Genomic DNA, 16,262 nt, shown 5'->3' on the forward strand with positions numbered 1-16,262 from the left:
TGCCCCTGGACAGGTTCTGGATTTCTGTGAATGAAGAGTATCCTCTTATTCATAAGAAAGCAATGGACATTTTGCTCTAGTTTTCAACTTCTTACATGTGTGAGCAAGCCTTTTCTTGTTTAACAAGCATCAAGAGCAAGGATAGAAATAGTCTCATTTCAGTTGAGGCTGAAATTCATGTGTGCTTATCTCAAGTTTGAGATTTGTGAAATTGTGAAATTTATTATGTTTGCCTTATGAGTTTTTAAAATTTTTAAAAGAGGAAGAGCGAGTAATTTCTACAAAGGTAAGCTAAGATTTTTTTTCAAGAAAAGTTGGCTAAAAATTCATTGTCTTCCCAAAAAAAACATTGACAATTATTTTTGGATTATTATATCTACAAACTACTGATCATGTTAATGTACTGTGCATGAGCTGCAGATAAACTAATTGTTATGCTGGGGCTCCCTGGGTCCTGAAAATTATTTCAAGGGTTCCCTCAGGGCAAAAAAGATTGAGAAAGACTGATCTACCTCATTATGATCTTGCACCTTATTGATTACCTGCACTGCACTTTCTCCATAGCGTTTACATTTTATCCCACACTTTCACTGTTTTACCTTGTTCTGCCTCAATGCACTGCGTAATGATCTGATCTGTATGAGCAGTATACAAGACAAGGTTTTCATTGTACTTTTGTACATGTGACAAATAGTAGACCAATTCCAATTTATGTGGGTAATAAAATGAGGGATGAGCCATTTCCAGCTGGCTATGACCTCGTTTTGGTGCTATCCGTCAGACCACTTACACAGCAGAGCACAGAGTGCTTCTCTAATTCCAACTCATTTACTTTATCAGCTGAGAAGATGCTCTTATTTGTGTTTTTTTTTTCTCTTCCTTTTTCATAATGGGGTTAAACATTTAAAAACTTGTCAAGGAAAGATTTAAAACAAAATCCGTGAGTGCTGAAAACCTAAAGTGCTTGAAATGCTCAGCAGGTCGGGCTGCTACCTGCATTTTGTTTTTATTTGGGGAAGGATATTCAGTAGCAGAAGACCATCAACGTGCACTCCGGTGTATATCCAGAGTATCGGAGTATGTTAATGGTCAGCTGCTGCTGTAGCCGCTGCTGTATCCCATCCACTTCAAGTTCAACATGTGCATTCAGAGATGCTCTTCTGCATATCACTGCTACAATGCATAGTTATTCGAGTTACTGTCACCTCCCTGTCAACTTGAAGCAGTCAGGCCATTCTCCTTTCACCTCTCACATTAACAAGGTGACAGAACTGCTGCTCACTGGATTTTTTTTATTTTAATACTATTCTCTGGAAACTCTAGGGAATGTACTGAATGAAAATCCCAGGAGATCAGCAGTCTGAGATACTCAAACCAGCCTGCCTGGTACCAACAATCATTCCATGGTTAGAATCACTTAGATCACATTTCTTCCCGATTCTGATATTTGGTCTGAACAACCACTGAACCTCTTGACCATGTCTGCATGCTTTCATACATTGTGCTGCTGGCAATAATTGACTATTTAAGTATTTGTATTAACGTGCAGGTTAATAAAGTGGGAACTGAGACTACCCTATTGAATGGAGGAAAGAATCCAATATAGAACTGCCAACATTATTAACAAAGATGCATCATCATTAGATGATAGAAAACAGAAGCAGGAATAGACCATTTGTCTCCCCAGAGCTGTTCCATCACTCAGTGAGGTCATGGTTGATTGTCAACATTTCGATACGAAACTCTGCATTAGGATTGCTTGAATCAGGTTTCTGCCGGAAATGTCGATGTTTCTTTTCCTCATACATATTCTGCCGAACCTGCTAAGTTCTTCCAGCAGACTGTTTGCTATTCCAGATTCCATCATCTGTAGTCTTCCTGTGTGTCCACTTTTTACTTGGTTTAGCATATGGACATATCTTGTCCATCTCTACTTTGTTGTGGATTTATTATTGTCACATTTACGGAGATACAGTGAAAAGCTCGTCTTGCATACTGTTCATGTAGATGAGATCACTACACTGCTCTGAGGTGAGCAAGCTAAATCAAAAGCAATGCAGAATGAAGTGTAAAACTGTAGAGAAAGTGCAATGCAGGTAAACAATAAAGTTCAAGATCATGTGGGATCAAGAGTTGTTTCACGAGTCTGTTAACAGCGGGATCGACCCTGGTATTATATGCTTTTGGGCTTTTGTGTCTTCTGCCTGATGGGAGAGGGGAGAGAGAGGATGTCTGAGGTGGGTGGGGTCTCTGATTATGTCGGCTGCTTTACTGAGGCAGCAATAAGTATGGAGGGGAGGCTGGTTTCCACGATGTGCTGTGCTGTGCCCACAACTCTGCAGTTTCTCGTGGTCACGTGCAGAGTTGTTTCCATTCCAAGCCATCATGCATTTGTGTAGAATGCTTTCTATGAGGCTTTGATAAAGTTGTAAAGGCCGACAGGGATATGGCAGGTTTCTTTAGCCTCATGAGAAAGGAGAGGTGTTGGTGAGTGTTCTTGGCTGTGGCATCAGGGCAGGCTATTGGTGAGGTTCATTCCTCGGAACCTGAAGCCGTCAACCCACCCGACCTGAACAGCAGTTGATGCGGAAGGCAGTTGATGTAGCGTTGTGGAGCATCGGTGTTTAGAATTATGGTGGTGGAGGTGTTGCTGCTTGACATTACTGATTGCAGTCTGTTGGTTGGGAAGGCAAGCATGCAGCCATGCAGGAGAGCAGCGGCAGAGTCGGGGCACTCCAGCAGAGCCGGTGTGGTGTGGCGTCCGTGCTGGAGTTGGTGCTGCCCCCCCAGGGCCAAAGGCAAGCTGTTTTGTGTCTAACTGCGGACTGCTGCACTATTCATCGTCTCGGCCTTGGTGTGACGGGTCCAGAAATGAACTTAGTTTGTGATGGGGTCCAGAGTTGACCCTATGAACTGTGCTGCTATTAAGAGAGAGAGGGAGGCATCCAACGCAATGAGAAGAGAGAGAGACACAGAGACTGCTCAAAAGATTGATGTTATGGTTTCTCTACAAGCTTCTTTACCTTTCCACAAGGACACTTGCCTGCTTGTAAAACTCTTACAGAGAGGGGAGGGCGGCGCAGGTTGATGGACAGCTGGTGTCCAACATGTGGGGATAAATACCAGGTCCGCTGATACACAAGAGACACACTGTTTTGGACACTGGGCGAGCTTTGTTGTACCCACAGGAAGGTAGGGCTTTTGGAGGATCGATTTGGGGAAATCGATCAATGGCTCTCACAGTCTGAAAAGGTGTGACTGGTGGGGAATTATTTGTGTGTCCACCATTGCCTGGGTGATAATTCCATAACTGAAGAACAGTGGCATATGCTATGGTCACAGTCGATGACTTCAACAGGATTTCGGATGACAACGGGAAGATCGACAGCATCAGCTCATCTCTCTCTCCCCCTCCCCCTCCCTCTCCCTCCCCAATGTTACTCAACTAACTACCTCAAACTGAACTGAACTCTCTTCATCATCGTAAGCCTATATCCATCCACCCCTAGGTTTGAAAGAGCCTAGTTTTGTTCCTGTTTCCACACTTATGCACACTTATATCATTGCTAATCACGTAATGTGTCTTCCATTTCTGCTGGCTCTTTAACCCGTCACGGGGTACATGACACAAATTGGCATCTGCGTCTGGGATTTGAACTAATTGTGTGGGGCTTGTTTGAATTGATTAGGGAAAATACCTTATTTGATTTGGTTGTGTGGAAAAGCAGCAGCAATGGATGTTGAGGGATTTCTAGAAAGACCAGACCCTGTGGGCTTAAAGAAAGCTAAAAAGGTGTTGTGGAAAGGTAAACAAGCTTGTAGGGAAGCCATAACATTAATCTTTCGAGCAGTCTCTGTCTCTCTCTCTCATTGCGTTGGACGCCTCCCTCTCTCCCTTAAGAGCAGCACAGTTCATAGGGTCAACTCTGGACCCCCATCACAAACTAGGGTAATTTCTGGACCCCCATCACACTTGGTCTATATATTTTTTGTGCATGATTACACTTCACTGATACCTTGTATGTGCTTTGTGCTGTGTGTGACTGTCCTTGGCCCTGGCCTAACAGTGTTTCATTTGGCTGTACTCACAGGCATTCATGCGTGATGCAAAGACAGTTAAACTTGAACTTGATCCAGTTGCAGAGGGAGGCATTGACTCCAGGCTCTGGAGTTTGGTGCTGGGATGCCTGTTGTTATTGCTGTATGGTGATTTTGTATAATGCAGTAACTTGGATGGTCATTCCAGACGACGATTAAGAGCCAGGTGCATTGATGTGTAAATGGAGTTACCAATGAAGCTGAAATAACATGAAATAACTTAGCAATGGGTTTTGTTAGTATTTAGTGGCAACCTGACTTCTTTAGTTTTAAACTGGCTGCAGCTTATTTCATGTGCAAACTGAAGTAAAGTGTTCAGTCTCCTGCTTTGCTATTTAAGTTTGTTTCTCTGGATTTCTGGTCCAGTGGTGCTGTGCCCTTGAAGTCTGTACTAGATGTTGTAAGTAAATTGTTTTTTAATAGTCTTAGCAATAAAAAACGCAGCTTTAGTGTTTTATTTGTGGCATCATGACTTTGAGCCAAGCAGACGGTCACAATAGCACCTGTGCGCGTGCCAGACTGAGTGCTGCTTCTCTCTATTCTGTATCGTCACTGGTCAGGATTTTACACTAGTGGGTAGGGAAGTTGTTATCTCCCCAGAAGACTTTGAGACTGCCCCTGTTGCATGGTAATCGCTGTTGTCTCTGGAGTCCAGCTGAGGCAGCTGACACTTTTTGGGAGTTGGGCTGAGCTTTGATCATCAGAACGAAAATGAATATTGTGAGGGCAATGCCTGGGCCGGTTACGGTGGGAGCCTGTCCTGGGCGCATCCTCAGCCACTTCCCTTGGCTGAGAAAGAGTAAAAAGGTTGGCTTTATTTGTCACATGTACATGGAAACATACAGTGCAATGCATTGTTTACGCCAAATCAAAGCAGCGAGGATTGTATCGAGTAGCCCGCAAGTGGTTTCACAATTCCAGTGCCAATGTAGCATGCCCACAGATCACTAACCCTACCTGGAATGTGGAAGGAAACAGCACTGGTGGAAACCCATGTTGTCACAGGGAAAATGTACGAACTTCTTACACACAGTGATAGAAATGAACCCAGGTCGCTGGTGCTGTAATAGTGTTACACAAACAGCTATGCTACCGTACAGTCCAATAATAAAACAATTTAGCATCGTTTTCTTCTCAGTTTGTTCCTACTTTCCATCTTAACTGGACGTTGTTGGAAAACGGGAGGAAACAGGTGCACCCAGAGAAAACCAAGCCGTCACTGGGAGGTGCAAACTTCTTACGGCAGGAATTGAAGCCCGATCTTGCAGCTGGCTGTGTTCACTGAGATCTTCAACCTCTCATTCCGGCAGTGTGTGGTATTCACCTGCTTCAAGTAGGCTTCAATCGTACCAGTGCCCAAGAAGAGCGTGGTGACCTGCCACAATGACTACCGTCTTGTTGCACTTACATTCACATTTATGAAATGTTTTGAGAGGTTGGTGATGAAGCATATCACCTCTTGCTGACAGGTGACTTGTAGCTGCTCCAACGCTCCAGTTTGTCTACAGGAGCAACAGGTCCACGGCAGATGGCATCACATTCGGCCCTTCAGATAACCCTGGAACATCTGGACAGCAAAGATGCATATGCTGGGATGCTCTTTATCGACTACAGCTCAGTATTCAATACCACCATCTCCTCAAATCTAATCAATAAGCTCCAAGACCTTGGCCTCAATACCTCCTTTTACAATTTGATCCTGAATTACCTCAATTGCAGACCACTGTCAGTTTGGATTAGCAAAAAACCTCCTCCAAGATCTTCATCGATAGAGGTGCACCACAGAGCTGTTGCCTAGCCCTCTGCTCTACTTGCTTTATACCTATGATTGTGTGGCTAAGCACAGCTCCAATGCCATATTCAAGTTTGCTGACGATACCACTATTGAGGGCTGAATCAAAGGTGGTAATGAATCCGCATGCAGGAGGGAAATTGAAAATCTGGCAGTATGGCGTCATAGCAGCAACCTCTCACTCAATGTCAGCAAGATTAAGAAACTAATTTTAGATTTCAGCAGAGGGAAACTAGAGGTCCTTGAGCCAGTCCTCATTGGAGGATCAGAGGTGGAGAGGCTTAGCAACTTTAAATTCCTGGGAGTTACTATTCTGTCAGCGGAGATTTAGTATGACATCTAAAACTTTCACAAACTTCTGTAGACATAGTGGGGAGACACATTGACTGGCTGCATCATGGTCTGGTATGGAAACACCAATGCCTTTGAATGAAAAATCCTATAACAGGTAGTGGGTTCGGTCCAGTACATCAGGGGCAAAGCACATCCATATGAAACATTGTTTTCGGAAAGCAGCATCCATCATCAGAGAACATCACCACCACCCAGGTCATGCTCTCTTCTCGCTGCTGCCATCAGGTAGAAGGTACAAGAACCTCAGGACTCAAACTACCTGGTTCAAGAACAGTCAGTAACCCTCAACCATCAGGCTCTTGAATAAAACAGGATTACTACACTCACTTGCCCATCCATTGAGATGTTCCCACGACCAATGATCTCATGCTCTTGTAATTTATTACTATTTATCTATATTTGCATTTGCACGGTTTGTTGTCTTGTTATAGTTACTAACCTAAAAATTTGATGAGTATGCTCACAGGAAAATGAACCTCATGGTTGTATATGGTAACATGTATGTACTTAGATAATAAAATTTTCTTTAAACTTTCAACTTTGCTAGTCACCACTCTACCATGCTGCCCACTTCTGGGAGTACAGTGTGTGCAATACAGGAGAAATGCAACTGATTGCTAAATAAAGTTTTTGTTTTAATTGCATACTGTCACAGGCAGTTACAATCCCGGTCCACTGTCATCCAGAGGAAGGACAACCTAGCGAGAAGACCGCTGCGGTCAGCTGAAAGCCCGGCACAGATGAATGTTGCCTCACCTACCCCGAAAGCAGGCAGCAAGAGATATTTGGTAAGGATTCATTCCTGGAGATGAAGGAGACCCAGTAGCTGGGTCCCCACTTCCAAGAGCTGGCTTAGTTATGGAGGGTGTGTGCAAATGATTAAACAATCTGGATGTTAGACCAGAAGACATTGGAACAGAATTGGGACATTCAGCCCATTGAGTCTGCTCTGCCATTCCATCATAGCAGATTCATTATCCCTCTCAGCCCCATTCTTCTGTCTTTTCCCCATAACCTCTGATGTCCTTACTAATCAAGAACCTATCCACCTCTGCTTCAAATATATCCAATGACTTGGCCTCCATGGCCATCTGCGGCAATGAATTCCACAGATTCACCACTCTCTACCTGAAGAAACTCTTACTGTTCTAACAAAACGTCATTCTATTCTGAACCTGTGCCCTCTGGTCCTATATTTCTTCAGTATTGGAATCATCCACTCCATGTCCACTCTATCTAGGCCTTTCAAGATTCAATAGATTTCAATGATTCCTCTGTATTCTTCTAAATGTTGTGGTATTAGAATCAGTGCATTAACTTGATTCTTCTTCCTTGTTCCAATTTTCTGACAGAGTGATCAACCGTGTAAGGATCCAAGTCATACCAAGAATGACCAAATGGAAGTAAAACGAATTAAGCTGATGCCAAATCCCACTGTGAGGTGAGCTTCACCTGTCAGCTTCTACTCCTTTTGCTCCTGCCTCCTACTTATTCTGGCTTCTTACCTCTTCCTTTCCGGTCTTGGTGAAAGGTCTTGGCCCGAAATGTCGACTACTTATTCCCCTCCACAGAAGCTGCCTGTCTTGCTAAGATCCTCCAGTATTTTGTGTGTGTGTGGCTCTGAAATTTCCAGCACCTGCACAATCTTGTGTGTTTGTGAGGTGATCTATACCACTCCCTCATGTTTTGTGTCTTTGCACTGATTTGAACTCCAAGGCTGTTCTGTAGATCCTGGATCAGATGTGTATCCTAGCTTTTTTTTAAAACTTAGAACAACATAGTTTTGTCAAAAGGTTATATTGGATTTTAAACTTTTCAAAGTTATCCTGTACTTTGCTGATATCTCCATAAGGTGGCTCCAAAGTACACACATCTGAATTTGCCTTGTATTTAAAGCTGGTAGAACAAGGTTTGTTAAATCAGGCTATGTGCACACTAGACCAGATAATTTTAAAAACGCTGGTTCATGTAAGAACAATAGGCGTCCACACTAGGCGTTTTAAAAAATATCTCCGTCCACATTAAAACGGATATTTCGGTGAATCTCCTCCTACTGCGCATGTGCAGGACACATCTACCAAAAACAAGCGAGGTGTTTGGTGTTGCCGTGAAAGACTTGGTGCGCATTTGTTCAGTTACAGACTAGAAAAACTTAAATGACGGACAACTGCTGACTGTCACGCAGGTGGACTTAAAAGTGAAGAAAAACTAATACTGGAGCGTATGGAGGCTTCACTTTGCCAAGTCCACACAGATAGTGCTGGCGGTGAGGCAACCAACAGGGAGTTTACAGACAGTATGACCCGGCTAACGATGAACATTGAAAATCTAACTCTGTTGCATTAATAAAGCCCCTTGTTAAATGTATAAAACATGTCTGCAGCAGTATTATCTTGTATTTTCATACAATGTTACATTAGGCTGTTACACATCTATTGTCAGAGAAGTACTTGCATAAATAACCATATAACAATTACAGCACGACCCATCCGACCGCCACGCCGTCGCACCTAGGACCACCCCGGTGGTCTTACGAGCAGTCCAGCACACGTCCACCTTCCTCGGCCTCTCCCTCACACCAAAAACGCACGAAAACCCCTCCCCCAAGTTCCCAGCATCACAAGACACAATAACATTCCCCATTGATTAACAAATGAATACAATTACCATATCAGCCATTCTAAAGCGAAACAACGGCGAGAGAAACACTTACCCGACAAAGAAGCATTCCTGCTCGTAACAAACCAAAGAAGCCATTTTGAGTAACATACACAGGACATTGTACACTATAATTCGGTGACCAGAACTGTACACAATACTCCAAATTTGTCCTTACCAATGCCTTGTACAATTTTAACATTACATGCCAACTCCTATACTCAATGCTCTGATTTATAAAGGCCAGCATACCAAAAGCTTTCTTCACCACCCTATCCACATGAGATTCCACCTTCAGGGAACTATGCACCATTATTCCCAGGTAATAGATAAACCACCTTCATACGAGCAAGGACAGAAAACAGGGCAAAGTGAGTATACTTATTTATTCAGTAAGTTATGGTCAAAGTATTTGGTGAGTACATTTCTAACTCTTCTGACTTCAGTCTCATTGCCGTCTGTTCTGAAATTGTTAGGTTGTGTTCAAGAAAACAATGAAATGGCGCGCTGCCATCACCATCTGTTCTGGCACGTCATGACAGCGATTTTAGATTTCTCAGGTTACCCCAGCCACACTACTCTGGCCAATCCGCCGTTTTCAAAATTACACACTCTGGAGAACGTTTCTGAAAATCTCCCTTTTCAGGGGACGAAAACGCTGTTTTAGTGCGGACTAAAAACGAAGAGAAAAAGCTTCGGTTATGGATTTATCCGGTGTAGTGTGGACGTAGCCTCAGACAATGCACAGACTTTCTCCTTCAGGGGCTCCCAGCCTGGGGTCCCTTGCTTAATGGTATCGGTCTATGACATAAGAAAGGTCAAGAGTCCCTAGGTGCTATAAAATGTGTTGGTCCACCAGCCGAGCTACGCTAATTTATTTCACCACAGTATAGGTGCCCAAGTTCTTGAACTCACTGATTAATTTATCCACCTACTACCTACTGCCAAGGTTATCTCACCGTGCCTCTTGAACCCACAAGTTCCGTCACACTGGGAGACGAAGAAGTGGAAACATAATTTATAATTCATTGGTTGAAAATCGAAGAATTCCTAAACCTAATGCCTGGAGTGCCTCCATCACACACAACCTTAAGAATAAGGATTGGTAATTAATGCTGTCTACCTGAGAATGAGCAGAGCAAAAGACATTGTGTCCAAGAGGGAAAGGAATTGGGTGAAAAGAATCAGAGCCATTTGTCAACCTTTTTCCAAGATTCCTGCTTCTTCAGCCCTTTACATTTTCACCTCTGACTTCCCAGCTTCTCACTTCATTTCCCCTTCACCCACCCACCTTCCCCTTACCTGGTTTCGTCTATCACCAGCCATTTTGCACTCCTCCTCCCCCCCCCCCCCATCTTCTTATTCTGCCACCTTTGTCCTTCTTTTCCAGTCCTGATGAAGAGGGTCAGCACGAAATGTCGACTGTTCATTCCTCCGCATCAATACTGCCTGACCTACTGGGTTCTTCCAGCTTTTTGTGTGTGTTATATCTTTCAAGCTTCTAAACATAAAGTAGTACAGCACAAGGACAGGCCCTTTGGCCCATGATGTTGTGCCAAACTAATTAAACTAGTAATTAAACAATTAACTAAACAAATCTGTTCTGCTTACACGAAGTCCATCTGTCCTCTGTCCATCCCTGTACTGACTCTGCTACCAGCCCTGTCAGCTGTGTACTTTTTAATCAATGTTATCAATAGCTGTATGGTCAGCAATTGTAAAGGACACTACAGAGAGTGCTGTAAGGAGTGATGTGGATTTCAATGCACAACCAGTGTAGTTTTACAAAACGAAGTATTTCTGTTTGTAAAAGTGATGTGCAAGTCCTGTACTTTATTCTGTAACTCTTGCAGGAGCCAGGTTTGGAATCCTCACTGGAAGTGGGATGTGGATGGTAACGGAAGGCCTTTTTCTACATCAGAGCTGGTCAGTCTGGAGTGTTTGACCCAAAGTGGTTCTCAGGCAAAGACTGTGTTCCATAAAGGACAGCTGAATAAAAAATGTGACAAGTTTATCGATTGTGACTAAGCCTTGCGTTGCCTTATGTTTTAGAACACTGTGTTGCTCCCCTGCTACTGGCATATTTATTTAGAAGAAACTGTTGATTTTTCCAGGTTCGATGAGACTATCTCCAATGAAAAGCCTCCAGGAACCAGTTGTATCATTCTGTAAAGTTTCCATGCGTCGTAAAGGGCTGGACTCTATTCTGTACAAAGAAGATGAGCTGGAACATACAATGTTTGAAGAAGGCTTGTAATGTACCTTGAATCAAAACTGAAACTGTTGATTTGTACCTGACCAAACTGGCAGAGGATGTTACCCTTGCAATTTACAAACCCAAGTACTTTCCTTATATGATTCACTGTCTGATTCCTGCTGTATTCTATAAAGTGCCAGTGGTTCTGCAAGACAGCTTGTGCTTGGAGTGAAAGAGTCAAGCTTGCAGTTAATGTTAGCTAACTGCTCTATTTTAAATCCTAGCAGGTTTAACTTTCAACCATAAGCAGTTCAGTTCTATGCTTCCATACTGTTGCTTGAATATCCTGGACCTGGGGATTGAGAAATAACTGTTCTTCATACCACTGCTATATTAGTGGATGCATTCTGAATAAAAACACGGAAGTTTTTTTGGTATAAACAATCTGAGCCATTGCATGTTAGCAGAAGGCTGGATGTTGATCTGGATTAGCACAATTACAGGCGCAATTTGATATCCATGTAAAGGACATTATGAATGGTGACGCATTGCCACGAAGAGAGGTCATGAGTGGTTGGCATGAATTGAAGGACTTTTGAAGCGGTTTAGAATTGCGCTGTGCATTGGAATTTGAAACTGAGATTTCAGCTAAAAGATGGCACCGATACTTGCGATGTTAACCCTCAATTGCCCCCACCTTTTGAACTCTTGGTAAGCAGCCATTGTGAATGGCTGAGAAATTGTTAACACACACTGGCAGTAATCCAACTTTGAATAACAGAGGTTTGATGCTTTGTGAACATCTAAATGTCCTGACTTGTGCTCATGACACACCAAAGAGAAATATCCCCTGACTGAAAGCCACTTAAATTGGCATTGAATTGCCAGACATATACCTATGCAAGTGATCGGTTTAGAACCTAATAAAAAAAGCAGGCAACAGCAATTTTGATCAAGTGGGTATGATACTTGTGCCGTAGAAAATACTATTTAATGATCATGGAATGCTCACATTGCAAGCCAGGACAGATCCGCCTCAAACAAGGAACAAGTTTTAATTAATGCTTTAATGATGTGTCCTCAATTATAGATCACTACTGATTATATTAGCGTTAATTGTTTTATGTTCCTTACTTGATCATTACTAAAATAGCTATTAATTTGTGATACAGACTAATGAATAAGAAATTTTTTTCAGATATTTTATGATCATTAAGCTGAGAGATGCTTCTCAGCAACATATGAGTTTAATCTTTCATTGTGAGTACCACTTAAAATAAAATGACAAATTTTGGGCTTCTGTACTTTAAGGAATTGCAGTGGGGAGAAAATTAAAGAAAATTTGATGTTCTACAAAATTACCTCTATTTAATTCAAAGCACATTATTTGTTTAAAGAAATGTGATTCTAATATGATTTTTGTTTGCAAGGAACATGAAGGGAAAAAATCTTCAGTCATCTTGTTGAGTGGTTTTGGTAGATATTGGCCAATTTTGGCTGCACTGTTATTTAAAAGGGTTTGAAGTTTTTGATAATCCCCCTTCCCCCATCACTTAAAACGAAAATATAACCTCTGTTAAAACTGTCAGCTGTCCAGACATGTTATTTTTAAGAAGATCCATGGCTCCTTTGAGGCCTGTTCACTCAACTCGCACTTTTCTAAAAAATGTTGAGGAATCAATTTTTAAATAAAATTTTGCTGAAAAATAACAGTCAGAGCTAGCATTAAGTTGCAGAAATTGGTTTACAATAAAGATCGCAGAGCTGCTTCCAATGATACCTCAGTTTCTATGACAATTGTGAAGATGAAATTTTACTGATACTGTTTAAGAGGAATGAAGTTACATGCAAATTTTGTGTCAAGCTATTTATATTATTACTAAACCTTGCTCATAAATATCTTTGAAATGCATTCAAATCTTCTGTCTGTCTTGCGGTATAATCAAAACTGATTGCTAAAATGGTTGTCAGATGTGTTGTGTCACGAAGTGAGGGTGAATGCCACACCATGAAGAGGGTATGGATTAATGTTTGCAGCCTCCAACACAGTAGATTTCTGGTTAAGGTCAGGCTGCTTGGAGAAAGGGCAATGTTCCTAAGCAAGAGACGGAAGTAGTGGGATGGAGCGGGTTGGCAAAGCAAGCTTGAGTTTATGTGCAAACTGTCAATAAGGAAGAAATCTGCAAAAGAACCTCCTTGCTGCTCATTTTTTTTCTCCATGAGATTCTTAATTACTTTCACTAGAGACCTCGGTTAAATCCCGACCTTGGGAGCTCTCCGAGTGTGTTCTCCCTGTGACTACGTGGGTTGGCCCCGGTTTCTCCCCACATCTTAAAAATGTTCACTTTGGATAAATTGCCCCTAGTGTGTAGATCAGTGGTTGAGTCTGGGGGGGGGGGGGGGGCATCGAAGAGAATAGGGGTGGAATAATAAAATTGGACAAATCCAGGCTTAGTGTAAGATGGTTGATCGATGTTCAGTGCAGACTTGAGGTGAAGCTTAATTCTGTGTTGCATATCTCCAAGATTTGATAACCAAAAACAACCCAGGTTATTTTATTTACTAATATGAATTACTTTTTTAAAAAGTTGCATCAAACTCAAATGATGAACAATTGAAAGATGTTACTGGCCTTGTAATAACCTGTTGAGTTACCATTAATGCACAGCATGATTTGGTGGGGAGGCAAACAGTGTGTCAATCTTTATTGCAATATGATTTTATGATTTCAGTACAATTGTGGAGCTATTTTACCCCTGGTGAGGCTGCAACTGAAACAGTTTGCAAATCTGGTCTCCCCACCTAAGGACTGATTAACTTGTAATATAAAGTGTGCAGCAAAGTTTCACCAAGCTGAATTTACTGTGTGAAGAGAGTTTAAGCAGACTGGCCCCATAATCTTGAATTTAGAAGAACAAGATGTGTTCACATAATGTAAGAAAGGGCTGAACGGGGTAGGTGCAGAAGTAGGTTTCCCTTGGTTGTTGTCCCAAAGACCTGGGCTCTCAATCTCAGAATAAACGGTCAGCCATTCAGGACGGAGATGAGAAAGAAGTTCTTCAACTGGGGGATAGTGACTCTTTGGAGCCTTCTGCCTGCTCCCCACCTGGGTGCGGAGGCTGAATATTTTCAAGACCATTTTAATAAAAGAGTACTGGGATTTGGGTCGATGTAGGAAATGGCGTTGAGGTAGAAGTTTGACCATGATCTCATTGAATGGTGGAGCAGACACAAGGAGCAGAATGATCTTCCAATGTTCCTATTTCTGTTTTTATAATGTAATGAAGTGCTTTATTGTGCTATTGTATTATGTACCTTTGTTCTACTGTGAATGCTTGCAAGAAAATTAATCTCAGGGTAGTATATGGTTACAGATATATACATGCTTTGATAATAAATTTACTTAGAACTTTGATACTTTCCTCTGCTTGTTTTGCCTCTTTGCCGGCTTTGCTGTCACCATTAATCTTGCAAAATGCAGGTGAAAATTTCAATCACACTAATATCGTGCAGTTTCCTTATTAAAAATAAGGCTGAATGATAAACTCTTATTTCTCTTCCATTTAATTATGATAGTTTTCCACTCTGTTCACTGTACAATTACAGATAAATTCACATTTTTTGTCCTAGCTCAAACATACTGTCAAACGCTTGAGCCGGGATAAGAATTTGGATGTCAACGAAGATTAGCAGTAAATAAAACTTCCTTGCGTGATATGCTTGCTTTCCAAAATAAGGACTAGGTTGTTAAAGAGGAATAACTATTCTCTGGGTTGAACAGAGGCCTCATGCTGTGTCTCAAACAGGGCTTGCACATGGAAAAGTCGCACAGATTTTAGAGAGCAGGGATAAGCTGGCAGCTGGTGAGATCAATAGAGAGTCAGCCAATTACGGAGACTGGAGACAGCGCTGTGCCAGAGTAAAACCATGCTGAGATGTCATAGGCTGAACAGAAGACACAGGAGGTGGGGAGGTTTTTAAAGACTCCCCTCTCCAATAGCTAGTTTGAAACGAAAGCTTGAAAACTCAGCAGAATAGTCAGTCACTGTTTAAGCTTTGAACTCCTCCAAAATCTCAGATTTCCATAATTGTGTTTTTTTTATCATTGGTGAGTAACTATTTGGACAGTTTTCAAACAGAAGATTTGGGATTAGTATCAGATTAAGCGGTTTCATTTAAAAGAAATCATAGGTGCAACTCATACAGAACTTCATCACAAGACTGCATTTCTTAAAGGTATAGGACCCAGTTTGCTCTCTCCCATCTGGCAGGAAAAAATTGGCAAGTTCCAGAGGTGAAAAGCTGTATTGTAGAATTATACTTGAGGTAAATCATTTAACAATGATGAGTGTTGAAAATTGATGCTGAATAGTTAAAATTCCATTTGGGGCAATAGATTTAACTCTGACACTGTGGCGAGGTAATAAACTTCCTTTGTAAATGGCTATCGTTTCAGCAAAGTATGGTGGGTGTTTACTTTGTTCAATATTCTTGAATTTGCTGCAGATTCAGACTTCCTCCGTCCTTTCCTGTTCGGCTGAGGAGCCGGTTTAGATCCTGAAGCAGTGTGCAGTGGCAAGCTGTCGAAGGAATAACGCTTCTGCCTTGGGCCTGTTGACTAAACATAAAAAAGACATGCAACCTCTAAAGATCTGCTGGTCAAGTTCTTAAGCATTTTCCACCTTCCTTAAAACAAAACTAGAGCGTAACTGGATTGGTATTCCTATGCCCCAAGGGCTTTGGAAGTAACTGCTCTGAAAACAAATTTCAATGCAATAAACACATTGCTGGAGGAACTCAGCAGGTCAGGCAGCATCTGTGGAGGAAAATGGACAGTTCACATTTCCAGTCGAGGTCTTTCATCTAGACTGAAAAATAGGGAGAAGATAACCAGTGTAAAGAGGACAGGGAAAGAAACTGACAAGTGACAGGTGATTTCAGATTAAAAAGTACCAGGCAGATAGGAAGAGGGCCTGTACTCACTGGAATTTTGAAGAACGTGGGGGATTTTTATTGAAATATGTCGAAGTTTGATAGGCCTAGATTGAGTGGATGTGAAGAGGATGCTTCCTATAGTGGGAAAGTCCAGAACCAGAGGGCACAGCCTCAGAATACCAGGGATGTCACTTTGGGACAGACAGGCAGAGGAATTTCTTTAGCCAG

At 42.0% G+C, this 16,262-nt stretch overlaps 2 protein-coding genes across 7 annotated transcripts in view; one reads left to right on the forward strand and one right to left on the reverse strand.

The window, feature by feature from the left end:
- Window positions 1–13,895, forward strand: part of arhgef39 (Rho guanine nucleotide exchange factor (GEF) 39) — an 83,430-nt gene extending 69,535 nt beyond the window's left edge. For 2 of the 3 annotated variants that reach the window (XM_059987610.1, XM_059987611.1), the window contains exons 11-13: window positions 6,900–7,032; window positions 7,597–7,685; window positions 10,756–13,895. In XM_059987610.1, coding sequence (XP_059843593.1) covers window positions 6,900–7,032; window positions 7,597–7,685; window positions 10,756–10,930 — 397 coding nt within the window. In that variant the 3' untranslated portion in view covers window positions 10,931–13,895. The remainder of the gene's footprint in view (window positions 1–6,899; window positions 7,033–7,596; window positions 7,686–10,755) is intronic. The other variant, XM_059987612.1, reaches the window with a different exon arrangement.
- Window positions 13,896–14,679: 784 nt separating this feature from the next.
- The window catches only part of LOC132403863 (serine/threonine-protein kinase 33-like), a 126,580-nt gene continuing 124,997 nt past the window's right edge, over window positions 14,680–16,262 (reverse strand). For all 4 annotated transcript variants that reach the window (XM_059987615.1, XM_059987614.1, XM_059987613.1 and 1 more), the window contains one exon: window positions 14,680–15,717. In XM_059987615.1, coding sequence (XP_059843598.1) covers window positions 15,544–15,717 — 174 coding nt within the window. In that variant the 3' untranslated portion in view covers window positions 14,680–15,543. The remainder of the gene's footprint in view (window positions 15,718–16,262) is intronic.

This window comes from Hypanus sabinus, chromosome 13 (assembly GCF_030144855.1).
Source record: "Hypanus sabinus isolate sHypSab1 chromosome 13, sHypSab1.hap1, whole genome shotgun sequence".
In the NCBI taxonomy this organism is placed as follows: Eukaryota; Metazoa; Chordata; class Chondrichthyes; order Myliobatiformes; family Dasyatidae; genus Hypanus; species Hypanus sabinus.